Here is a 26603-nt window from a genome sequence, read left to right as displayed (position 1 = left end):
ATTCCAGCAGCTGCAAGTGGAGGAAGGGGGGAATCAAACCCGGTTCTCCAAGATAAGAGTCCGCACACTTAACCACTACACCAAACTGGCTAAAGAGTAAAGAGCAGAGTAAAGAGATACTATCACATCACATGTTCTGGACACTATACTTCTGTTGATACAGCCCAAAATTGCGTTTTCCTTTTTTATTGTGGGAGAAGAAGATAAAGAAGATTGTAAGCTGCTCTGAGATTCAGAGTACAGGGCAGGATATAAATCCAATATCTTCTTCAGTTAGCTGCTGGTCAAGCTCCCCCTGCTGGCCAGCTGATCAATGCCAGGGGGAGGGGCTCTCCAAGGGGGGATCTAGCCCATCTCTTCATACACTCTTAACACTCTGAGAATGAGAAGGCTACTCACTGGACCGAATCTGGGGATCCTGTCAGAGAGACGCTCCGCTCCGGCAACCCTCCGCTGTCTGCAGGAGGGGGAAAAAAGAAACAATCAGGAGACAGGTGCTGCTAAGCATATCTCTGCAGTAACACATCTGCCCACAGCCTGATCCCTCAAGCCCGGGTTGTATCGGCTGCAAGAAGCAAACAGAGTGGAAAAGGAGACCTTCGCAGACACACCCACAAGGAAGGGCAGCTTGTGTTCAGTGTCTGTTGTTAAGGAAGTTAGTCATTCGGTCAACAGCGACACAAAAGACAAACGTTTTCCAGACATCTTCAAACTACAAAGCCCCAGTCACGTGACCAGGGTTCAAACCAGGAAGCCTATAGGAAGATGTCTGATGCTGCAAACATGCTTTTCCACCCCGTGAATTACACGCCTTATACACAACTCTATGTCCCCTTGCATTTGTTCATCTCCAGGGGTGTCAAACATGATGCCTGGGGGCCGAATCAGGCCCCCTAAGGTCTCCTATCAAGCCCTTGAGCAACTGGCTCGTCTGCTTCTTTCTCCCTCTCTCTTCTTCCTTCTGCATCACAGCTTGCTTTGCAAGGCTTGCTCAATCACACAGGAGCTATGGAGCAAAACCTCTTATTTTCTCCAGTGGCTGAGGCTCCTCCCTTGGGGAGGGGGAAAGACAGAGCTTGTTTTTCCAGGCTCTCTCAATCGCACAGCAGAGGTATTGAGCCAAGCCTCTCTTCTTTCTATTGGCTGAGGCTCCTCCCTGGGGAAGGAAGGAAAGATCTACAGATTGCTTTGCTCAGTTCCCTGGATCCCATGGGAGAAATGTTTTAAAAAGCACCTTTAAGACCACTGTGTTAATGTTTTAAACATGTTTTAAGGTTGGTTTTTTTTTTAAATATTTGTGTTTGTGTGAGTCCTGTATAAAGTTTATATCTCTGCTACCTAATCTTAAATAAGTACACACACAGCTTGGCCCAACATGGCCTAGACCAACAAGGTCTCATTTATGTCAGATTCTGGCCGCTTAACAAATGAGTTCGACATCCCTGATCTACACATAAGAACACAAGAGAAGCCATGTTGGATCAGGCCAGTGGCCCCTCCAGTCCAACACTCTGTGTCACACAGTGGCCAGAAAAATTATATATATATATACACACACTGTGGCTAATAGCCACTGATGGACCTCTGCTCCATATTTTTATCTAACCCCCTCTTGAAGCTGGCTAAGCTTGTAGCCGCCACCACCTCCTGTGGCAGTGAATTCCACGTGTTCATCACCCTTTGGGTGAAGGACTTCCTTTTTTCCATTTTAACCCGACTGCACACTCAAACAGGGGGCTGCGAAGGAGAAACGAGCCCAAGTCAGTGCCACGACCTCCGTCTCTTAGGCCTCCGTTCTCGGGCCTCACACGTACCTGGCGAGATCTGTACTTTGCATCCAGAGTCCTGCTGTATTTTGTTGATCTGTTCCCCGCCTCTGCCTATAACTGCAAAGTAAGGAGAGGAACGCTAAGAGAACTTGAATTTGTGATGAGCTGTTACGCCCTGACAAAGAGGCCGAAAAAGGTGGCACAGTTCCCAAGAGACAGGAAGAAACCTTCCGCTTTACTAGAAAAATGGGAAGAGACTGAGCAGGTCCCAGAACACAGAGAATTCAGAACTGGATTCTGAATAATATCTCTACTCTTTCCACCCCACCCTCTGCACAAACCCACCTTCACTGTGGGTATACAAATGTTTTTCTTAGTGATGTACGAGTGCATGTGGAATAATTCACCAAGATTCCATCACATTTCATGGCTTGTAACATGGTAGGTAGAAAGGAAAGCGGAAGAGCTCCTCTAAGACGCACAGTCTGAATATTCAATTACAGCTAACAAAATACTCCAGGGCCGTAGAGGTAAGTAGCCTATGAGAACCAAGAGGTCACTGGGTACCTGGGCACCCAAGCTTCAGCCAACTTCTTCCATTAGCCTTCAGAGCTTGAATGTCAAGCCAATTCCGAACGAGGGCATGTAAACAAGATACCTTCCAGGGAACCAGTTCTCTCCTCCGTTGCAGCCACTAATTCCTTCCGGCCAAGGCCTAACCTAACCCAGGATCGCCTACCTGAGCCAGGATCATTCACAGAAAGCTGAGGCCTCCACAGGCCAGTCCAGAAGCAACTGGGGAGAAGGTACCCTGAGCTCCTGCAGTGAGTCAACTGCCCAAATCCCCATAAAAGTTCCACTTCCGGGAAGGTCTCACATGATACCAGTTTCAAGCTTGCCTGGGGCTATCAGTCCCCTACCACGTGTCCACTTGGCAACCTTGCCCGAGCACTTTGCGTGCCACGTACCACAGCGGAGCCCAGAGAAAACTCAAATGCTTGCCACCTCTTCGAAAGAAAAACACCAAAAGGGGGCACCAACAAGCCAGCCTGCTTGAGGCTTCCCGGGGGGGGGGGGGGAGGGGGGAGTTCAGACAACAGGCGCCACAAAGCCAGCAAAGGTACAGGTTAGTAAAGGGAAAGGAGGGGTCTTTCTGCTAGGGCCACGTCCGGACGCTCCCCTCCCTGTCTAATACTCACTGAGTCCCACCATGCCATCAGGTACTCTGTACTCTTCAGTCACTGTAGACCTGCAAGGAAAACGGTCAGCAGCTTAAAGTAAGGAGTGGGAAGGTTACAGAAATGGGAGCCGGTGTTCACCGGCGTCCAAAAAGAAACCCCGGAGTGTTCGCTCCTCCTGGAACGGCAGGCAGGAAGGTGACTGAGCAACCGAGCGCGGCTCCGAGGAAATCACCACACACCAGTGCAAATTAAAAAAAACCACATTGGCCTGAAACGTGGCTGACTGATTGGCCCAGGGGGGCCACCGTAGCAGCTTTCCACACAACGCTCTTCAGACGCAGGCTTGGAAGACACTAACGCTATGAAACCAAAAGCGACACAAGAACTGGAGAAACCACAGGAAATGGTAAAAAGAAACACAACCTGCTACCGAACGAGGCACGCAAGTGCCAGGGCTGACTGGCCTTCCAACGGCGCATCTCGCTGGATGCGGGCCCTCCTCTAATGAAAGCAGCCTTTTCGGGGGGGGGGGGGGGCACTGCAAGCTGACCTTTTGGCATTGATTTTGACCATTCCAGCTTGAGCGCATGTGGGGGGGGGGGGGAGGAAACAGCAGGCAGCTAATTTACCTGGGGGGTGGGTGGATCGGTCCGAGTTGAGGGGGTGGTGGCAAAGCTGGAAAGGAAAGCAAAAGTTTGGTGAGGGATGTACACGCTAGAAGAGAACGTCATAAAAGCACTTCTTTAAAACCTGAAGCACATCTTCTGCTACGACCCCCTGCTCCCAGCTTGGTTTACCTACTCTCTGCCTTCTCAACAGTAATATGAACTCAGCACGAAGTAGAAAAAGACGACTGCGGATTTATACCCTGCCCTTCTCTCTGACTCAGAGAAGCTTACAATCTTCTATATCTTCTCCCCCCACAACAGACACTTTGGGAGGTAGGTGGGGCTGAGAGAGCTCACCCAGAAGCTGCCCTTTCAAGGACAGCTCTGCAAGAGCTAGGGTTGACCCAAGGCCATTCCAACAGGTGCAAGTGGAGGCGTGGGGAATCAAACCCGGTTCGCCCAGAAAAGAGCCCACACACTTCACCGTTACACCTAACTCGCTCTCTAGAATAGAACTGGCATGCAGGTGACACTCATCTTCCCCCAGTCCTCGAAAAGCAAACTGTACTTACGTTCTGGCTGAGCAGCCAGCTTCTTGCTTTCTGGCTGGTCTGTCGAAGCAAGAACAAAGAAACACGTTTAGGTGCTTTAGAACACTTTCCAACAATCAAAAGGCAGCTTCTCTTGTCCTCCAGTAAAAAGTGAAGATGCACCCATGGTCCATTCTTGAAGCTCAACACTCATCATAACGGCACATCCACAATAACCACGCTGCCCTACGCAGTTACTCCAGCCTAAGCGCCATAGGGCAACTCTGCATAGGCCTGCGCTGTAAAATACTTTCAGGCAGGTGATCTTCCGGCCTCCGATTCGGATCAAGGCTACTGCCAAGTAGATCCCATCAAAGCAATGGAGCTGGGTTTGAGTGACGGGGTTCGCGGGGCCTGGTGCCAGAGTTCCGGACTCCCTAGGCCCGCCCTGCTCTGGGCTGACCTGGGAAGCGGATAGCAGTGGGGTGGGGCATGCTCCCCTCCAAGCCTGCCTTCTCTTGCAAGGGAAGGTGGTCTTGGAGGACAGCACATGCTGCCCCGCTCTCGGCTTCCCAGGTCTGCGCAGACCCAGGGAGCCAAGAATGGTGGCGCCCAGTGGTACCCCTGTAAGCCAGGTGGTGCCCTGGACAACCACCTACCTGGCCTGCTCCCCCACACCGACCCTGCTTAGAAAGTCCCTTCCACATGGCGCGGAAGGCTGCTCTCAGCACTCTAAAAATCCAGAGCTCACAACGTCAGCAGTAGGAACTGTGTTTAACAACCCCTGCCAGATAGATCCAGGTGGGCAGCCATGTTCGTCTGAAGCAGTAGAACAAATTTTGAATCCAGACAGGCACCTTTAAGACCAACAGGAGTTTATTCATGGCATGCGTAGGCAAACTTCATCAGACGAAAGCTCATCCCTTGAATAAACCTTTCTTGGTCTTGAACAAGGGTGGCTAAACTTGCTTAACGTAAGAGCCACACAGGATACACAAAAGAAGAGGGAGGGAGGGAGGGAGGGAGGGAGGGAGGGAGGGAGGGAGGGAGGGAGGGAGGAAGGAAGGAAGGAAGGAAGGAAGGAAGGAAGGAAGGAAGGAAGGAAGGAAGGAAGGAAGGAAGGAAGGAAGGAAGGAAGGAAGGAAGGAAGGGCAAATAGATGGGGGAGGGAAAGTTTGAAAGAGAGCAACTTTAAATGCATTCTCTGCCTGCCTTGGCAAAGTGATTTAAAGAGACAAACGCCTTTTGCAAGCCAACCAATGGGGCAGTGGGGGCTTCAAGAGCCACATGTGGCTACCGAGCCACAGTTTGGCCACCCCTGGTCTTAACGGTGCCTCGCTGGACTCAAAACTTGTTCAGCCCCTACCACAGACACTGACTTTCACCAGCTATCCCTACCGTACCTCCATCCTCCAGTTGTCTCTTTTGACCACCAAATCCAAAGTCAGGGGTGGAGTTGTTCACTGTTGTGGTTGAGTCTCCCCCAATCTTTGCTGCTATCTGTAATCAGAATGGAGACGGTGTTTAATAGAGGAAAGGCTTCCAGAAATCAGTGAAAACAAAAAGAACCTAAGCAGGCACGCACATGCATAAGGGTTAATACCTGCCCCATGGATTTTTGATTTTTTTTTTTTTAAGATTCCAGATTTTTCTGCAAACCTAGGACTTTTTTTCAGGTTTGTAGAAACATCTATCTTGTCTATCCACAGCCCATTCTCCAAATAAGATATACTGATTTACAGGGCTTTTTTTGTAAAAAAAAGCCCAGCAGGAACTCATTCACATATTAGGTCACACCCCCTGACATCACCATTGTTTCACACAAGGCTTTTTTTTTTTTTTTTTTAGAAAAAGCCCAACATGAACTCATTGGGCCATACCCTATCCAGCCAGAACTGCGTTCCTGTGCATTCCTGTTCAAAAAAAGCCCTGTTGATATATAAATTAGATATACTGATAGTTCAGGTTCAATAAAGAAGATATTGCTTGTATTTCAATCTCCCCCCAACATTTCCAAAATTCCCTCCCGGGAACCACACTTTTCTCCCTTGCAGCTTCAAGATGTCTGGAAGTTTAAAGTGCCTAAGTCCATCAAATATACAGCATGATGCATTACAACCCCTCTAGCATTTTCTCCTGCAGCTCAGAGGCTGAGGATCTGCTTAGAAGATGATATTGGATTTATATCCCACCCTCTACTCCGAATCTCAAAGCGGCTCACAATCTCCTTTACCTTCCTCCCCCTCAACAGACACCCTGTGAGGTAGATGAAGATATTGGATTTATATCCCGCCCTCCACTCCGAAGAGTCTCAGAGCGGCTCACTATCTCCTTTACCTTCCTCCCCCCACAACAGACAGCCTGTGAGGTAGATGAAGATATTGGATTTATATCCCGCCCTCCACTCAGAATCTCAAAGCGGCTCACAATCTCCTTTACCTTCCTCCCCCACAACAGGCATCCTGTGAGGTAGATGAAGATACTGGATTTATATCCCGCCCTCCACTCCGAAGAGTCTCAGAGTGGCTCACAATCTCCTTTACCTTCCTCCCCCCACAACAGACACCCTGTGAGGTAGATGAAGATATTGGATTTATATCCCGCCCTCCACTCAGAATTTCAAAGCGGCTCACAATCTCCTTTACCTTCCTCCCCCACAACAGACACCCTGTGAGGTAGATGAAGATACTGGATTTATATCCCGCCCTCCACTCCGAAGAGTCTCAGAGTGGCTCACAATCTCCTTTACCTTCCTCCCCCCACAACAGACACCCTGTGAGGTAGATGAAGATATTGGATTTATATCCCGCCCTCCACTCAGAATCTCAAAGCGGCTCACAATCTCCTTTACCTTCCTCCCATGCAACAGTCACCCTGTGAGGTGGGTGGGGCTGGAGAGGGCTCTCACAGCAGCTGCCCTTTCAAGGACAACCTCTGCCAGACCTGTGGCTGACCCAAGGCCATGCTAGCAGGTGCAAGTGGAGGAGTGGGGAATCCAACCCGGTTCTCCCAGATAAAGAGTCCGCACACTTCACCACTACACCAAACTTGCAGAAGGTTCCAGGTTCAGCCCACAGAATCTCAAATCCAACAGATCTGGAGGAATGCAACAGGAAAGACCTCTGCCAGAGAATCTAGAGAGCAACTACCAGTTGCCAGATAAAAGGTTTTCTGAATTGGTTAATTTTACTCTTCTGCTATTGGATTTTAACTTTTAACTTTGCGTTCCACACCCCACCAGCTATATGTGGCTCTGCTTACTGTACCTCATTCCTTGTCTGAAGAAGTGTGCTTAGAAAGCACACGAAAGCTGACGTTCCGAAAAAAACCTTGGTCTTAAAGGTGCAATCGACTCCTGTTTTGTTCTACCAGTCTGAGTGTACAAGACTGCCTTCACAGGCCAATGGTCCAAATCAGTAGAAGGCAACTTACAATATCAATGCATACCTTCCCCACCTCCCCAAAATGAGAGGGACAAATCTCAACAACGAAGAGTTGGGGCAAGGCAGCAATTTTTCTCCAGCCCATTTTGGCCAGGGATCCTGAAGAGTCCCCCCCCCCCCAATCTTCTGGACATGGCACAGGGGTCACCAGGTTGTGTAAAAGGAGGTATTTGTGAGTTTCCTCCATTGTGCAAGGGCTGGACTAGATGATCCTGGAGATCCCTTCCAACTCTATGATACTTTCCCTTTGGGACACACAGACCTTGAAGAAGCTTGTTCAACCCCTGTTGGTGCTTTGGGGGGGGCAGGGAACCATTGGAGGGCTTCTGGAGTTCTGGCCCCACTGATGGACCTCCTGTTGGCACCTGTTTTTTTACCTACTTTGGGACACAGTGTGTTAGACTGGGTGGGCCATAGGCCTGATCCAACATGGTTTTGTCTTATGTTATTATGTCTGGGGCAGTGATGCTCTGTCTTCTTGGTGCTTGAGGGAGCAAGAGTGGAAGAGGTTTTGGAGTTCTTGCCCCGCTGGTGGACCTCCTGATGGGCCCTGGGACACTGGATGGGCATTGGCCTGACCCAACATGGCTTCTCTTATATTCTTAAAACCCCATTAAATCGTAATCCATCTTGGGGGAATATCTATTTCGTCCAGTTCCTGAAATCAAACAATGTTGTTCTGCCTACTTCCCAGCAGCGTTAACATCTGGTTTTACGCACAGCATTCAGAACCCTGATTTTTTTCCACATCTGCATTTTCCTTCAGGAATTATTCTGTGGTTACAGGCCAAGGGCAGCTGCTCGACAGCAACTGCAGAATATACCGCCCCACCCCAAAACTATTTTGCCATGTTCTCTATTATTGAACTAGAAGGAGCTTTCCGCCCTTGCGACTTAGCATACATATAGATTTTTGCCAAAAGGCACCGTGGGTTCTGCCCCAGAAATGGCTGCCTTTCAGATGTATGGACCCTCCTCCTTCAGTGGTTGCTGGAAAGGCAGCTTGTTAAAAGCGCTCCTGCAAGCGGCACCTATTAAAATTGGCTGTTCTAGACAACTACATGAAGGTGTGAAGCCGCCTCGCATAGAACCAGACCAGTGAGCCAATTTGGTGTAGTGGTGAAGTGCGCGGACTCTTAACTGGGAAAACTGGGTTTGATTTCCTACTGCTCCACTTGCACCTGCTGGAATGGCCTTGGGTCAGCCATAGCTCTTGCAGAGTTTTCCTTGAAAGGGCAGCTTATGTCAGAGGTCTCTCAGCCCTACCTATCTCACAGGGTGTCTGTCTCCTGAGAGCCAGTTTGGTGAAGTGGTTATGAGCGTAGACTCTTATATGGGAGAACCGGGTTTGATTCCCCACTCCTCCACTTGCACCTGCTGGAATGGCCTTGGGTCAGCCATAGCTCTGGCAGAGGTTGTCTTTGAAAGGGGCAGCTGCTGTGAGAGCCCTCTCAGCCCCACCCACCTCACAGGGTGTCTGTTGTGGGGGAGGAAGATAAAGGAGATTGTGAGCCACTCTGAGACTTCTGAATGGAGGGCAGAATATAAATCCAATGTCGTCTTCTTCAGTCCACCAAAGTCAGTATCGTCCACTCAAATCGGAAGCAGCTCTCCAGAGTCTCAGGCTGAGGTCTTTCCCATCACCTCCTGCCTAGAACTCCATGACAAATAACAGTGAGGGGTTCCCCCCACCCCTGAAATGTGCAGGCCAATACTCCCTCTAACCCTGGAGTGTCAAACATGCAGCCCGGAGGCTAAATCAGGCCCCCGAGCAACTGGCTGTCACGATTCCTTCTCCCTCTCTCTTCCTTCCTCTTGCATCACAGCTTGCTTTGCACAGCTTGCTCAATCGCACAGGAGCTACAAAGCAAAACCTCTATTTTTTCCATTGGATGAGGCTCCTCCCTTGAGGAGGAAGGGTGGACAGAGCTTGCTTTGCCAGGCTCTCTCAACCACACAGCAGAACTACTGAGCCAAGCCTCTCTTCCTTCTCTTGGCTGAGGCTCCTCCCCCTTCTGGTCCCATGGGGAAGGAAGGAAAGAGCCAGAGCTTTCTTTGCCCCGTTTCCTGAATCCCATGGGAGAAATACAAAGAAAGCACCTTTAAGACCAATGACAATGTTTTAAGCATGTTGCTGTTTAAAAAATCTTTGTGTTTGTCTGTGTCCTTTATAAAGTTTATATCTCTGCTACCTAATCTTAAATAGGAACACACATGGCCCGGCCCGACAAGGTCTCATTTATGTCAGATCCAGCCCTCATATAACAAATGAGTTTGACACCCCAGCCTAAGCTATGGAGTCTCGTGAGCAAAAAAATCTACTTTGTGAACTACTGGCATTACAGTTGTGAGCAAACGGTTTGGCTACTGTGCAAATTAATTTCTTCCGGGGCCATCCTTCCGAGGTAAGACAAAAAACGTGTGAGCCAGAGGCTAAAAAAACTGTGAGCTAGCTCACGCTAACCCAGCTTAAGAGGGAACACTGGTGTAAACTACTTATTACTAGTTCCGCTGGCCCTTTTTGTGTTGTGAATCACGTTTGGATTGCGGCCAGTCCATTTCTGCCCTCTGCCCTCACAATGATACATAAATGTTTTCTCATTGATGAGTTTTACACCGCTGCTATATTTTAACACGGTTGCTGCTATTCATTTAATGGTTGTTTAACTGCTGTTTTAATATAATTGGTTTAATGATTTCAGTGAAAGCTCTACAGCGCCTTTCTACTTGCGTAACGACGCTCGAGCAGAAAATTTAGTGCTATGTTTTCTCCGTTATATCCTATGCCATTTTTTCTAACATATAAGGAAAAGGAAAGGTCCCCTGTGCAAGCAAGCACCATTCGTTTCCGACTCTGGGGTTACGCTGCTTTTCACGTTAGACTTTTTTCACGGCATGGTTTGCCATTGCCTTCTCCAGTCATCTACACTTCCCCCTGCTAGCAAGCTGGGTACTCATTTTACGGACCTCGAAAGGATGGAAGGCTGAGTCAACCTGGAGCTGGCTACCTGAAGACCCAGCTTCCGCCTGGGATAAGAACTCGGAGAGCCAGTTTGGTGTAGTGGTTAAGTGTGTGGACTCTTATCTGGGAGAACCGGGTTTGATTCCCCACTCCTGGACTTGCCCCTGCTGGAATAGCCTTGGGTCAGCCACAGCTCTTGCAAGAGTTGTCCTTGAAAGGGCAGCTGCTGTGAGAGCCCTCTCAGCCCCACCCACCTCACAGGGTGTCTGTTGTGGGGGAGGAAGGGAAAGGAGATTGTGAGCCGCTCTGAGACTCTTCGGAGTGGAGGGCGGGATATAAATCCAATATCTTCATCTACCTCACAGGGGGTCTGTTGTGGGGGGTTGGGGGAGAAGGTAAAGGAGACTGTGAGCCGCTCTGAGACTCTTCGGAGTGGAGGGCAGGATATAAATCCAATATCTTCATCTACCTCACAGGGTGTCTGTTGTGGGTGAGGAAGGTAAAGGAGATTGTGAGCCGCTCTGAGGCTCTTTGGAGTGGAGGGCAGGATATAAATCCAATATCTTCATCTACCTCACAGGGTGTCTGTTGTGGGGGAGGAAGGTAAAGGAGATTGTGAGCCGCTCTGAGGCTCTTCGGAGTGGAGGGCAGAATATAAATCCAATATCTTCATCTACCTCACAGGGTGTCTGTTGTGGGGGAGGAAGGTAACGGAGATTGTGAGCCGCTCTGAGACTCTTCGGAGTGGAGGGCAGGATATAAATCCAATATCTTCTAATTACAGCAACTATGGAGTCGTTTTATCACTATATGGATGAAGCAGACCAGTCTTTCTAAAGACATAACAGAAAATCAAACTCAAAGGAGAAACGCCCCTTCCAGCTACGCTAGATGTTCAGCTTTTCCAATGGCATGTGACTTGCATCAGTGGAACAAGGCTGAGTGTAAATATAGTGCTGCCCACCTTTTGTAGGACACTGGCTGCTCTCTTATTCGCTACTCTATCAGGGGTCCCCAACATGGCATCTGCCCCCACTTTTCTTGCTCCATGCCAAGTGTTTAGAAATGGGGTGGGGCCAGGTGGGGCCTATGAGGTCTTCTGACTGGCTTCTGGAGATTTGGTTGCTAGGAGAGCAGCTAACACCACAGCCAAGGATCTTTTGCTTTGTGACTGATGGTGATCTGCAGCAGACATTTTGTGGCTGGCTCCACCCTTTAGGGCAGCCATTTTGCAGCAGTGCCCATGGTGCTGTGTGAGAGTTCCAAAGGTGCCTGCAGGCTGGAAAAGGTAAGGGATCTCTGTGCTATGCTGAGTGCGGGACATTCAATGAAATTGCTGAGCAGTTGGGTTAGAGAAAATACTTCTTCACCCAAAGGGTGATTAATACCTGAATTCACTGCCACAGAAGGTGGCAGTGGCTGCAAGCATAAACAGCTTCAAGAGGGGATTGGATAAACATATGGAGCAGAGGTCCACCAGTGGCTATTAGCCACAACATATTGTTGTAACTCTCTGTCTGGGGCAAGAGATGCTCTGTATTCTTGGTGCTTGGAGGGACAACAGTGGGAGGGCTTCTAGTGTCCTGGCCCCACTGCTGGACCTCCTGATGGCACCTGTTTTTTTTTGGCCATTGTGTGATACAGAGTGTGGGTATGGATGAGCCATTGGCCTGACCCAACATGGCTTCTCTTATGCCTGGGGCATTGATACTCTGTATTTTTGGTGCTTGGGGTGTACAGTGGGAGGGCTTCTAGTGTCCTGGCCCCACTGATGGCACCTGGGCTTTTTGGCCACTGTGTGACACAGAGTGTGGGACTGGATGGGGCACTGGCCTGATCCAACATGGCTTCTCTTATGTTCTTATGTCTGGGGCAGTGATGCTCTGTCTTCTTGGTGCTGGGTGGGGGGCACAGTGGGAGGGCTTCTAGTGTCCTGGCCCCACTGATGGACCTCCTGATGGCACTTGGGTTTTTCGGCCACTATGTGACACAGAGTGTTGGACTGGATGGGCCACTGGCCTGATCCAACATGGCTTCTCTTACGTTCTTATGACATATTTTAAATATCTGTTTGGAAACTGGTGATTTATTTGAGATTTATGAGGTCTAACATACCAAAGTGAGTAAGAAAAGAAATTGGGAGGGGGGGAGCAGAGAGGGGGAGAAGTTAGCCAGCTAAGCGTGAGCAAGAGAGCAACAAGTTGCTAGAAGTTAAGCTGGTATCAAGACTGCTGTTCAGGAGTTTCATGATGTGAAAGGAATACAGATTTTTGCCCAATGAATCCCTTCTAATTTATCTGCAAGGAAGAAAAAGGAACCAGTGAATCTGGCAAACAGATACTGAGACCAAACAGCAGTAAAATAGATCTTCGAAGAACTGCAATATATTTTCAATTAAATATATAAAATGTTTCTGTGCCACATTCCCACCCAAATAGGTTTCTCGAGGCAGCAAATATCAAGACAATGTCAACACTAAAACATCAAGCTACTTAAATAGTTTTTAAAACAACTGTACTTGAAATGTTTAAACAATTCAATAACACACACACACATATCCAGGGAGGAGAACAAACGACAGTGGGGTAATGCTAAAGAAACGCCACCTGCAGGCAGAAGACAACGGAGGAAGGCAAACAAACCCCTCGGGGAAGTGAGTTCCAAAGTTCCTTGGATTGCTGCTACCTATCCAGCCTCAAAAGGCGGGACACCTGAAACAGGTACAGCTTCTGAAGATGACCAAAGCACTCACAAGGGAGTAGGTGGTCTTTTAAAATATGCTGGCCCCAAGGGCTTTATTGAATCATAGAATCCTAGAGTTGGAAGGGATCCCCAGGGTCATCTAGTCCAACCCCCTGCACAATGCAGGAAACTCACAAATACCTCCCCCTAAATTCACAGGATCCTCATTGCTGTCAGATGGCCATCCAGCCTCTGCTTAAAAACCTCCAAGGAAGGAGAGCCCACCACCTTCCGAGGAGGAAGCCTGTTCCACTGAGGAACCGCTCTAATGGTCAGGAAGTTCTTCCTAATGTTGAGCCAGAAACTCTTCTGATTTAATTTCAACCTGTTGGTCAATACCAGCATCTTGAAATGGGCCTGGAAACAAATTAAGAGCTAGCATAGATGGAACAGAATTGGACTGACTGGAAAGCACCTTTAAGACCAACGAATGCTAATGTTTTAAGCATGTACCTTAAATGGGTACACGCGTGGCCCAGCCCAACATGGCCTGGCCTGACAAGGTCTCATTTATGTCAGATCTGGCCCTCACAACAAATAAGTTCGACGCCTCCACCTAACAATATTCAAAATATTTGCAAGCAATACAAGGAGAACAATTTTTGGTGTTCAATGTTCTGAAGCAACACAGAAGTAAAGACTGTGCACCCTGTCTTGATAATTTTTAATTTAGAAACTCGATCTGGAGGATGAGGTGGCTTTCATTCACCTTATCTGAACTAGCTCTGAATGTCATAAGCTCTTTGACCACTACGGGACTCATTCACAAGTCCCTACTGGTGGAAAAGAATAGACGCTGTTTTGGACTCTGTGTTAAAAACCTAAGCTTCTTATTCTTTTCCCCTGTTATTTTACAAGAAAGGTATAGATAATTTGCAGATTTTAATTCTGGAAATAATGCAGAATAAAGAAAAAATTTAATGAGAATTTTCACCCCCCAAAATTTACACAGTGGAGGAAAACTCACTGCTGTGACAGCCCATAAAAAAAAGAAAGAAAAAAGTCTGAATAAGAGCTCCAACGGCATCAGGGAAGAAGACACAGACCCATCGGATGAGAAGGCAAACGAGGTCTAGCAACTGAGCAAACTTGGAGAAAAAGAAGGAAAAGATAACAGCGAGGTTACAAATTTCAGTGAAGGGAAAGAAAGGAAGGATGCCGGAGATCAAACAAGCAGAGCTGTGAGAATGCAAAACTGAGACAGAGAGCCTTGGAGGAAGCCGACAGGTAGCAGGGGAGAGGATAATGGCCTCTAAGGCAATGCTGGAACACAGCAAGAAAAGAACATAATGAGGGGAACTGGAATGGCTTCTATAAGCAAGCCATATCTGCCAAGGACGGCATTTCAGTGCCACCACTTGGTGCTGGTGGAAAGGGCTGCCAAGAGATGAACGGAGGTGGTTTGCCACTGCCTTTCTCTGCATAGCGACCCTGGACTGCCTTGGTGGCCTCCTGTCCGAGTGCTAACCAAAGCTGACCCTTCTTAGTTTCCAAAATCTGCAGAGACTGGGCTAGCAAGGGCCGTCCACGCCAAGGTAAGAGATAAAGAGAAGTAGCTTGCCTCTGTGAAGTTAGCCCAGACATTCTCAGTGGTTTCCCTTCTAAGGACTAACCAGGGCCAGCCCTCAGCATCTGAGAAGATCAGGCTAGCCTGGGCCATTCTGGTTAAGACAAGATACATTTGGAGGTGGTCTGCTGTTGCCTGCCTCTGCACAGCAACCTTGGACTTCCTTGGTGGTCTCCCATCCAAGTACTAACCAGAGTTGACCTTGACTTAGCTTCTGAGAACTGATAAGATCAGGCTAGCCTGGGCCATCCAGGTCACAGCAAGAAGCATTCAGAGGTGGTTTGCTGTTGTTTGCCTCTGCACAGCAACCCTGGACTTCCTTGGTGGCCTTCCATCCAAGTATCAACAAGGGTCAAGCACGCTTGGGTTCCAAGATCTGACGAGAAGCGGCTTGTCCGGGCCACTCATTTATTAACGCTGCATTAATTGTTTTAACCCTGCCCTTCGCTACCTGAAGGAGTCTCAGACTGGCTTACAATCTCCTTGCACTTCCTCTCCCTGCAACAGACACCCTTTGAGGTAGGTTGGGTCTGAGAGAGTGCTGAGAGAACTGTGACTGACCCAAGGTCACCCAGCAGCTGCATGTGGAGGAGTGGGGGATCAAACCTGGTCCCCCCCAGATTAGAGTCTGTGCACTTAACCACTACACCAACCTGGGTCTTTGTAGCACCTCTGCTTCTCACTTGCCTTGAAAGCCCCTTTCTGGAGTCTCTAAACGTTGGAAGCTAAGCAGGATCAGTACAAGGAAGACTCTGCAAAGGAAGGTAAAGGCAAACCACCTCTGCTTCTCACGTGCCTTGAAACCCCTTTGCAGGCACGGCTGTAAGTCAGTTGCAACTTGATGGCGCTTACATGCTAATAACGATGTGGCTCCATAACATGATGCTCGTTCTTAAGTGCCCCAAACTGAAGCACCTTTTTACAGGCAAGCTGCATGGAATTCAATAGAGCTCGCTTAAAAGTAACAATGCTCAGGATTGAGATATCAGAATTTGACTATTTTCTCAGCCTCCCAAGGGTATATTCCTAAGTGCTTTCTTTCTGCTTTAACAAGTTTTAGCTACAAGAGAAACTGTCAGTCCAGCCTATTGATTGCAGAGAGCTCTGACTAGAGCCAACGCTGCACAGGATCGCACCATAAAACACGTTAATTATGATTCACTTAGAAAGACAGTGAATTCTCTCTTCACCCACTGCTGCTATGAAGAAAAAACACTGGGACAAAGATTCCTGAAAAGACTTTCAATAGGTTTACTGCACCTAATTTGGTTGGTGAAACTACCGGGGACTTAGCGCTACATGGATATAACTTTTCCGAACCAATGTTCCAAAGTGTAAAAAATTAAACCCTCAATAGCTCACAAACCAAGCAGATTCCACAATCGCCACAATACATCTTTCTTCTGCCCTCAAGCCATTAATATTCTCTGACACCTTTCCAGGAACACAAAAACAAGCTGCCAGAACTTCTCAGACGACAAATACAGTCAAGCAATTTGAGAAAAGTAACAGGCTAACCAGCGTCATCCATAATGGCTGATTTTCATGCAACCTTTAGAATTTAATGGACCGGCAACAAAGCTAATTAAACTTCGCATAAGGAAGAGAAGCAAAGTTTGGGTGACTCTGACTGCACAGCCATGAAAAGCAGTGGAGTAAAAGAAATCCAGAACGTGGGCTAGATAGGACATGGCGTTTCCAGGGATGCAAGAACTCAGAAAGGAAACATGGTTTCTGTAGTTTCATCTCTACTGCAGGAGTCTGAAATGCCCCCTCCAATCTTGTTCTAGGGGTCCCCCCCTTCACCAGGTGTAGGATTGTTTCCCGAGGACGTTTCAGGCTGCCACGGGGGGGGGGGGACACCTGTGAAAGTCGTACTCCTCCACAGGCGGAAATCTTTCCATTACCAAGCACTACAGGGAATGCAACTCCTATTTAAAAAGCTAAAGGTAGTCCCCTGTGCAAGCACCAGTCGTTTTCGACTCTGGGGTGACGTTGCTTTCACAATGTTTTCACGGCAGACTTTTTACGGGGTGGTTTGCCATTGCCTTCCCCAGTCCTCTACACTTCCCCCCCCTCCCCCGTAAGCTGGGGACTCATTACTACTGACTTCGGAAGAAAGGAAGGCTATTTACACAGTCATAAAAATATCAGAAGAACCCTGCTAGATTGGCACAGTGATCCATCTAGTTCAGCATCCTGCCTCACACACACTAACTAGTTTCTCTGGAGGGCCAACAACAAGGGAGAGACACTGAGGCCTTCCCCTGAGAAGAACATCAGAAGAGCCCTGCTGGGTCAGACCAGTGAGGGTTCACCTAGTCCAGCATCCTGTCTCACACAGTGGCCAACCAATTCCTCTGGAGGGCCAACAACAGGGCAAAGAGGCTGAGGCCTTCCCCTGAGAAGAACATCAGAAGAGCCCTGCTGGATCAGGCCAGGGAGGGTCCATCTAGTCCTGCCTCCTGTCTCACACAGTGGCCAGACAGTTCCTCTGAAGGGCCAGCAACAGGGCAGAGAGGCCGAGGCCTTCCCCTGAGAAGAACATCAGAAGAGCCCTGCTGGGTCAGACCAGTGAGGGTCCACCTAGCCCAGCCTCCTGTCTCACACAGTGGCCAGACAGTTCCTCTGAAGGGCCAGCAACAGGGCAGAGAGGCCGAGGCCTTCCCCTGAGAAGAACATCAGAAGAGCCCTGCTGGATCAGGCCAGGGAGGGTCCACCTAGTCCAGCCTCCTGTCTCACACAGTGTCCAACTAAGTTCCTCTGGAGGGCCAACAACAAGGCACAGAGGCCAAGGCCTTCCCCTGATGCTGTCTCCAGGTTTAGTGGAGGGTTGCCTCAGCCACCATGGCTAATAGCCAGTTTGGTGTAGTTATTAACTGAGTGGACTCTTATCCCGGAGAACGGGATTTGATTTCCCACTCCTCCACTTACAGCTGCTGGAAAGGGCTTGGGTTACCCATAGCTATCCAGGAGTTGTCCTTGAAAGGGCAGCTGCTGTGAGAGCCCTCTCAGCCCCACCCATCTCAGAGGGTGTTTGTTGGGGGGGGGGAGAGAAGATATAGGCGATTGTAAGCTGCTCTAAGTCTCTGATTCAGAGAGAAGGGCAGGGTATAAATCTGCAGTCTTCTTCTAATATCCACTGATAGACACATTCTCCACAAATCAATCTAACCCCCTTTTAAAGTTGTCTATTCCTGTGGCCATCACTACACCCTCTTGTACCAAATTCCACATTTTAATCACTCCCTGAGTAAAGAAGTATGTCCTTTCATCTGTCCATCTCACCTCAGATGTTTATCATCTCCCCCCTACCCTGAAAAAAAATGAATCTTGACTCTGAAAAGATTTCTGAAAGAACCTTCCTCCTCTTATCACAGAAAATCAATTCGTAAGCCAATCCATTTGGGGAGGGACAGTGGCTCGTGGTAGAGCATCTGCTTGGGAAGCAGAAGGTCCCAGGTTCAATCCCCGGCATCTCCAAAAAAGGGTCCAGGCAAGTAGGCGTGAGTAATCTCAACTGGAGACCCTGGAGAGCCGCTGCCAGTCTGAGTAGACAAGACTGACTTTGATGGATCCAGGCTCTGATTCAGTAGAAGGCAGCTTCATATATTCATCTATGTTCATATGCCTAAGGGGAGGGATGGTGGCTCAGTGGTAGAGCATCTGCTTGGCAAACAGGAGGTCCCAGGATCAATCCCCAGCATCTCCGACTAAAAAGGGTCCAGGCAAGTAGGTCTGAAAAACCTCAGCTTGAGACCCTGGAGAGCCGCTGCCAGTCTGAGAAGACAAGACTGACTTTGATGGACCAAAGGTCTGATTCAGTATAAGGCAGCTTCATATGTTCAAGCACTGATTACAAATCTAAATGATTCTAGATTTGCCCAGTGGCTACAACTCCCAAAGAAGAGCACTATCCCCAAACAAGGGAACTTTGACCTTTCTCATAGTTTCCTTACAGCTCCATATCCTGGTGAACAGAGGGCAGCAAACCTCAGCTGCACCCGCTGCTGAGTCATATGACTCTCTGCATGATTTCAGGCCAATCACTCAGGCTCACCTATTCAACAAAGGGATTCCCGTGAAGGCCCTCTTCCTCAAGGCTTTGAGAGGATAGCTGGGGAACCTCTCTGTGCAAGCAAGTCCCCTTTGCTTCCCGATGACTTCACCCATGATAATCCCACACACTCCTCAAAATCTGCCCATGGTAAAACGTGCCACCCTCCGAGTTGGCAACCATCGCTAAACCCAAATGCGGAAACAAGCGGCAGATCCTTACCAGGAAGCCCAAAACGCGCTGTGCAAATCCAAGAGTTGTTCGTCTTTAACACCGCATCAGGAGTTTCAAGGGTGAGTCTGAGTTAGGCCAAGCCGTTTAAAGCTCAAGTCAAATGTCCTAGCGCAGGCTTCGTCTGCCTTCCTCAAAGCCTCCCCAGCCCCCATTTTACTTCATGCAGTATTAGAATCCTGCCGTGCAGGGGTGGACAACGGTAGCTCTCCAGATGTTTTTTTGCCTACAACTCCCATCAGCCCCAGCCATTGGCCATGCTGGGAGTTGTAGGCAAAAAAACCTCTGGAGAGCTACCATTGGCCAGCCCTGTAATACAGCATAAGCAGATTGAAGGAGAAATAACACCGTAGAACCCTGAAGAGGAAAAATGTACTATTTCAGACCACAAGCGGCAATAAGTGTTTTAAACTTCCTCCTACACCTTCTGTAAACAAAGGTAACGCTCTCCAATACAAAATAAAAGGCCACAAAACAGTGCCAGTTTTCACCACCTACAGAGCATTTCAGCAGGCTGGATGCGAACATGCAGGTGTTTTACGCCCTGATCTTGCAACCACTGACTAGACCAGGGGTGGCCACAAAAGCCATATAATTGGCATACGTTTGAGAGCTGCACGAAAAGAACGTCAGATCTTTGAGATCCACAAGACAGGCAGGCAGGCAAACAAATAGATTTGGGGAGGAGAGGTGGAAAGAAAGCAACTTTAACTTTAAATGCATTCTCCAAGCTGCTAGCTGGCTTGGCGAAGTTATTTAAAGACACACGTGCCTTGTCCAAAGTGGCCGACAGGACGATGGGGGCTTCAAGAGCCACACCATGTGTATGAAAGAGCCACAGTTTGGCTGCCCCTGGACTAGACTGTTCCCGCGGGAGAGTAATGCTGGGAACAAAGCAGTCAGGTATAGGCACCCTTGGCAGAATCACACTGATGGCCTCACAATACCATGATCTGATCCTCCCCCCCAAGGCACCCAGTCTGAAAAACAACCGAGAACTTGAAAGTACAACCACGGGTTTCTCTCTGGCTATTTCTTCAAGCCAAAACTGCTCTTTTAAACGTCTGTTTACAATTTAAAAAATAGCCCAAATTTAGTAAACACTGCAAAATTCTTCCATTTAAAAAAACCATCTGAGAAAAAGCTACCAACCAGCTAGCGTTACTCGATCTACCTTCCATCACCCCTAACTAGCTCCTGAAATTAATTTCAAACAATATTCAGTTAAGGACCATGTTTTTCATCTGCTCTCAGCCTTCTAAGGGACATATGGTAAACTACTGGCTTGTAAAATGAGTGCCCAGCTTGCTGGGGGGAAAGTGTAGATGATTGGGGACGACAACGGTAAACCACCCTGTAAGAAGTCTGCTGTGAAAACGTTGCGAAACATCACCCCAGAGTCTGAAATGACTGGTGCTTGCACAGGGGACCTTTCCTTCTCCTGTATATATACAATGGAGGTTGTAATTGTCCTACCAGATTAACAGCTGCACCTTATTTCTCAATATTAAGCCTTCAGGACTCTTTTAAAAGGAACAGATTAATCCAGGGGTGGCCAACGGTAGCTCTCCAGATGTTTTTTGCATCCAACTCCCATCAGCCCCAGCCAGCATGGCCAGTGGCTGGGGCTGATGGGAGTTGTAGGGGGAACATCTGGAGAGCTACCGCTGGCCACCCCTGGATTAATGGTTTAAAGAGCTGGGCCTGAAACAACTCTGAGATTGGAATTCAAAACTGTGGCCCCGCCATAATTTGCAGTCTGAAGTTATAGGGACATCTAGCACCTTGGTCTAAGACACGAATGCCCAAACTGATGCTGAGGAACCACATGTGGTTCTTTCACACATATTGTGTGGCTCTTGGAGCTCCCACTCGATTGGCCATCTCGGAGAATACATTTAAAGAATTGCTTTCTTTCCACCTCTCCCTCCCTCCACCATCTATTTTCCTTCCTTCTTCACGGCTCTCAAACATCTGACATTCATGTCTTGTGGCTCTCAAACATCTTGACATTTATTCTATGTGGCTCTTATGTTAAGCAAGGTTGGTCACCCCGCGTCTAGGACTATAAAACACAATCCTAAAGCAGACTCAATGAGACAGAAAAAAGGTCTGTGCCACTTAAGAAAGATAACTGACACCTTCAGAAGGAGAGAACAAGTCCCACAGGGAATGCATGGCACCATTTTCCTATAGCACTAGTACACTAAGTGTTCTTTTTTTTTAAAATATAACGAAGTCCTACAGAAAAAATGGAATCACTCCATCACACGACTGCCTAAAGGAGTGAAATCTCTGCTTCTGCAGGAGAACATCTCTGAGTGCTATATCTGTGGACAAGATCTAATACATGCTCTACAGGTCCACTAAAATGAGACACACTAAAATACAACTAACATCACACCAAGCAGATTGTGTGGGTTTTTTTTCTACATCAAGTCACAAAGTTTGCAACACGCAGCAATGCAGTGCAAGATGCTCCGCAAAACCTTTTAAGTCGATTGAAGAGTGAAAAAGACACATCCAAAAGTCATAACCTCTCATGTCCTAAAATTTAAAGCTCAGAGCTGCCATTTCAGTGCCGTAAGAGTTGGCAACCTCCGGGGAGGCCTGGAGATCTCCAGGAATTACAATTTATCTCCAGCTGCAAAAATAATTTCCACTTGGAGAATTGGAGTACTTTATGGGACGGAATCTATGCAATTATACCCTGCTAAAGCCCCCAAAACCCATGCTCTCTAGGAATTTCCCAACCCAGAACAGTTGCCAACCTCCATATGGTATCTGAAAACCTCCCCAAATTACAAACGGTCTCCAGATTACAGCAGCCAGTCCTCCTGGAAAAAGACAACTACAGTTGAAGGTGGATTCTATAGCATTACATCCTGCTAAAGTTCTTCCTCGCCCCCCCCCCCCCCTTCCTGAAATCTCCAGGAATTCCCCAACCTGAAGCCTGCCATGCAAGACTCTGCCCACAAAGGTTCATTTGAGGTCTGGACGCCGGAAAGGCCTCCACATGCCTTGGCACAAGAAAAACTGAAACAAGGCACATGCAACGCACACCCCCCCCCCCCAGCACACCTGCAGAAGAGCTGCCAGAATCTTGCAAGGAATTCCATGCCGCTCCACCTCCCTGCACGGAAATGAGGCGCCTTTCTCCCCACACCCCAAGCTTCCTACGAATTTCAAGTTGCTCCCCATCTCTGCACGGAAACAAGGCACCTTCCTCCCCAGACCCTTGCAGCGCTGGCTTCCCATGTGCAAAAAATTCCACGCTACTCCACACCTCCCTACACGAAAACGAGGTGCCTTCCCTCCCCAGACCCTTGAAGCCCTAGCTTTCCACATGCAAGGAATTCCAAGCTGTTCCCCATCTCTGCGTGAAAACGAGGCGCCTTTCTCCCCAGAACCTTGAAGCCCTAGCTTTCTATATGCGAGGAATTCCAAATTGCTCCCCATCCCTGTATGGAAAGGAGGCGCCTTCCTCCCCAGGACCCATGAAGCCCTAGCTTTTTAAATGCCAGGAATTCCAAATTGCCCCCCATCCCTGCACGGAAACGAGGTGCCTCGGAGAGCTGGCTTTCTCCATGTCAGGAATCGCACACTGCTCCCCATCCCTGAACGGAAATGAGGTACCTTGGAGAACTGGCTTTCTCCACGCAAAAAATTCCAAATTGCTCCCCATCCCTGCACGGAAATGAGGTGCCTTCCTCCCCAGAAACCTTGGAGAGCTGGCTTTCTCCCTGCAAGAATTCCAAATTGCTCCCTATCCCTGCACAGAAACGAGGCGCCTTCCTCCCCAGAAGCCTTGGAGGGCTGCCTTTCTCCCTGCAAGGAATTCCAAATTGCCCCCCATCCCTGCATGGAAACGAGGTGCCTTCCTCCCCAGAAACCTTGGAGAGCTGGCTTTCTCCCTGCAAAGAATTCCAAATTCCTCCCCATCCCTGCATGGAAACGAGGCGCCTTCCTCCCCAGAAACCTTGGAGAGCTGGCTTTCTCCCTGCAAGAATTCCAAATTGCTCCCTATCCCTGCACAGAAACGAGGCGCCTTCCTCCCCAGAAGCCTTGGAGGGCTGGCTTTCTCCCTGCAAGAATTCCAAATTGCTCCCTATCCCTGCACAGAAACGAGGCGCCTTCCTCCCCAGAAACCTTGGAGAGCTGGCTTTCTCCCTGCAAAGAATTCCAAATTCCTCCCCATCCCTGCATGGAAACGAGGCGCCTTCCTCCCCAGAAGCCTTAGAGGGCTGGCTTTCTCCCTGCAAAGAATTCCAAATTCCTCCCCATCCCTGCATGGAAACGAGGCGCCTTCCTCCCCAGAAGCCTTGGAGAGCTGGCTTTCTCCCTGCAAAAAATTCTAAATTCCTCCCCATCCCTGCACGGAAACGAGGCGCCTTCCTCCCCAGAAGCCTTAGAGGGCTGGCTTTCTCCCTGCAAGGAATTCCAAATTGCTCCCCATCCCTGCACGGAAACGAGGCGCCTTCCTCCCCAAAAACCTTGGCGGGCTGGCTTTCTCCCTGCAAGGAATTCCAAATTGCCCCCCATTTCTGCACGGAAACGAGGTGCCTTGGAGAGCTGGCTTTCTCCCTGCAAAGACTTCCAGATCGCCCCCCATCCCTGCACGGAACCGAGGCGCCTTGGAGAGCTGGCTTTCCGCACGCTGCAGTGGGCCGAGGCGGGCTTCCGAGGCGCGTGCGCAGAGCGGCTGGCGCGTCCCTGAGGCCCTGGGGGGACCCCTCGGCGCCCGCCTCCCCCGTCCCCGCCCTGCCCGCCGCGTGGCCCTCACCTGCCGTGCGCGTTGTACCGCGTCGGCGAAGGCGTCTTTCCGGATCCCGGCGGGCCCGGGCCCCGCCGCTCCCCCAGCCTGCCCGGCCCCACCAGCGCCTCCTCCTCCTCCTCCTCCTCCACCTGCCTGACTCGGCGGCCCGGCAGCTCCGGCTCCTCCGCCCGGCGGCCCAGCTGAGGGCGGCGGCGGCCCGCCCGCGCTATAGTCGGACATGGCGGCGGCGGGAGAGGCGGAGGCGGCGACGAGGCTCAACGCGGGAACAAGGCCGCAGCGCTCTCTCCTCACCCTCACACACGCCCGCACGGCACGCCGGGAACGCCACGGCCCCGTCGCCCCGCCCTCGGCGCCGGCCAATCGCGCGGCGGAGACGGGCGACGGGCAGGAAGCGCGGCCAATGGGCGTCAAAGGAAACGGGCGGCCTCCGCGGAGGGCCTACCGCGAGCAAGCGGGGGCGGGCGCTGGCTTTTGAGGGCCAGGGGTTTCGGCGAATGGCAGGGGAGGGAGCCGTCCCTTCTCATTGGGAGGACGGGAAGGCGGGATGAAAGAAAAAAAAAGAGGGGGGCCAATCGCGAAGGGAAGAGCGCTCGACGCCGGCTCGGCTATTGGAGGGAAATGGGAATCGTCATCCAGCTCGCGGGCGCCGAGCGCGAGGGGCTCAGCCAATGGGATCGCGCCCTTAAAGGCTCGGTCGAATCCCGCTCTGCGGTTGAAGGAGACGGAGGGCGGGGTTGACAGGAAGGCGAACCACTCGAGGGCATGGCTTTGGCGAGGATGTTGCGTGCGCAGCATCGATTTGATTTTTTTAAAACGTATTCGTTTTAGGCTCGGGGAACGGACTGGAGAACAGCGCCTCACTACTCTCCCACACCAATCCCCCAGTATTTTGAAGGGTAAACGTCGCTTTTATCTCCTGAAAGCCCATTGGCTGAAGGACTGCCTAGAGGGCGGTATCAACTATGATTGGCAGATGTCGGCCGCCAACGTCCTTGGGGTTTTTGTAACGCCATCGATTGGCGTGAAGCGTCCAACCAATCGCGTCTTGTCCCGCCCCTTCGCTCCGCGTGTCCCTGGTGGCTGGCCCCACAATGCTTTGCGCTTTCCCATGCTTAGGGCGGATTGGTAGCCTTTCAACTTTGGCTCGTGCTTTGATCTCTGCCCTTTCACCTTTGGGGCCTTAAAGGCATAGCTAATAAAATAAAGCAATAAATACATTTGGAACGTTGTGTTTGTTTTCTCTTTCTGAAGAGTCAGGGTGGGGCAGGGGTTGGAGCTTTTAATTCGAATCCCAGCTGTTGCCATGGTAGCTCAGAGGGTGACCTTGGAAAAGTCACGCTCTCTTAGCTTAACCTACCTCACAGGGCTGTTGTGAGAATAAAGAGGAGAATGGGAGAAGACACTTTGGGGGACAAAGTGGGTGACCTTGGGCCAGTCACATACAGCCTAGCCTACCTCACTGGGTTGTTGTGAGGGTGAAACGGAGGAGAGAGAACGATGAAAGCCACGCTGGGTCCACTTTGGGGAGGAAGGTGGGGTACAAATGAATTGAAACAAATCCTTTGCTATGTAATAAAGGAGTCTTACTAGGGTTGCCAATCCCCAGGTGGGGGAGGGAACAGGTGACCTCTGCAAAGACTAGCCTCTTATTTGTTACAAAAATTGATTTCACTTACAAAAAGGCAAGAACCAATAATATATAGTCAATGCAAGTATAAAGTGCAAAGAAGGGAAGGTTGATGACCCCACCCGCAGTCATTGAAATGGAAAATCCAGCTCAATGTGAAGGGAGGTTGGGTGTGGGTGTTGGATTGTTTGTTTGTTTTTATTTTTTTTTCTATTGATATATGTATAGGCCTTGGCTTATATGTTTAGATGATGTCTGTTTGATTGTATGTTTGTCTCGTTCAATAAAATATATATATATATTTTTTGGGGGGGGGGAATGAAATGGAAAATCCATGTCCATAAACTCTTAGCAAAGGGTGCAGGTCACGATTCCATTAGTAGAGTTCTCCACGGAGACTGATGCTCCTAAATTCAGTTGCACAGCGAGGCACATAATAATATGCACAAGACGCGGTAGTACTTCAATCCACGTTTCGCTGTTCGCTTCTATGAGCTGTGCACAAAATGAAAACATTCAGCCGCACAAAATAAATCTCTTCTTGCATCATAGGACAAATAACAAAAGCAAAAAAGCCCGTTCCTTTTGCAAAATACTTCACCGATTCAATACTGCTACTTCAGATAGCTTTTCTCCAGTATGGTCAATTTCCTACTCAGCTCTCCAACACATTCACTTATAAGTCCACAGGTGCATATAATCAAGCCGTTCCTTAAAGCTACAGTATAGTAATAATAATAATAATAATAATAATAATAATAATAAATTTTTATTTATACCCCGCCCTCCCCGCCGAGGCAGGCTCAGGGCGGCTTACAGAGTGTGGCAAAAGCCATGTTAAACAATAAATAGTAACATAGTATCTGTTCTCTGGGTGATCTACATTTTAGAAATACATAAAGAGGCAAACATTACAAATAACGAGAGATCCCACTCATTATTTAAACCCACCAGTGTAACAGTGTGCAATAGAAAAGTGTCCCCTCTCTTGGGGATCAGATTGATGAGGGTGATATCACCTGGTCAAAATTGGAATATTTAATGAAAAAGGAAGTACGTATGAATCTACATGCCGTGTCCCTAAGGGATTATTGTACATCTGATAAAAT

General features: G+C 49.2%; 1 protein-coding gene across 1 annotated transcript in view; it reads right to left on the bottom strand.

Annotated features, from left to right (window-relative positions):
• KHSRP (KH-type splicing regulatory protein) overlaps positions 1 to 24134 on the bottom strand; it is a 44610-nt gene extending 20476 nt beyond the window's left edge. Inside the window, exons 1-7 of the mRNA XM_060252664.1 lie at positions 23874 to 24134; positions 5492 to 5588; positions 4131 to 4169; positions 3580 to 3625; positions 2969 to 3018; positions 1815 to 1886; positions 400 to 457 (exon numbers count right to left, since the gene is read on the bottom strand). Of these exons, the coding sequence (XP_060108647.1) occupies positions 400 to 457; positions 1815 to 1886; positions 2969 to 3018; positions 3580 to 3625; positions 4131 to 4169; positions 5492 to 5588; positions 23874 to 24086 (575 nt within the window). The 5' untranslated portion in view covers positions 24087 to 24134. The remainder of the gene's footprint in view (positions 1 to 399; positions 458 to 1814; positions 1887 to 2968; positions 3019 to 3579; positions 3626 to 4130; positions 4170 to 5491; positions 5589 to 23873) is intronic.
• Positions 24135 to 26603: the final 2469 nt, after the last annotated feature.

The sequence above is a fragment of the Heteronotia binoei genome, chromosome 13 (genome assembly GCF_032191835.1).
Source record: "Heteronotia binoei isolate CCM8104 ecotype False Entrance Well chromosome 13, APGP_CSIRO_Hbin_v1, whole genome shotgun sequence".
Classification (NCBI taxonomy): Eukaryota; Metazoa; Chordata; class Lepidosauria; order Squamata; family Gekkonidae; genus Heteronotia; species Heteronotia binoei.
The sequence above is the reverse complement of the archived record's forward strand: the minus strand, read 5'-3'. Positions and strand labels throughout refer to the sequence as shown.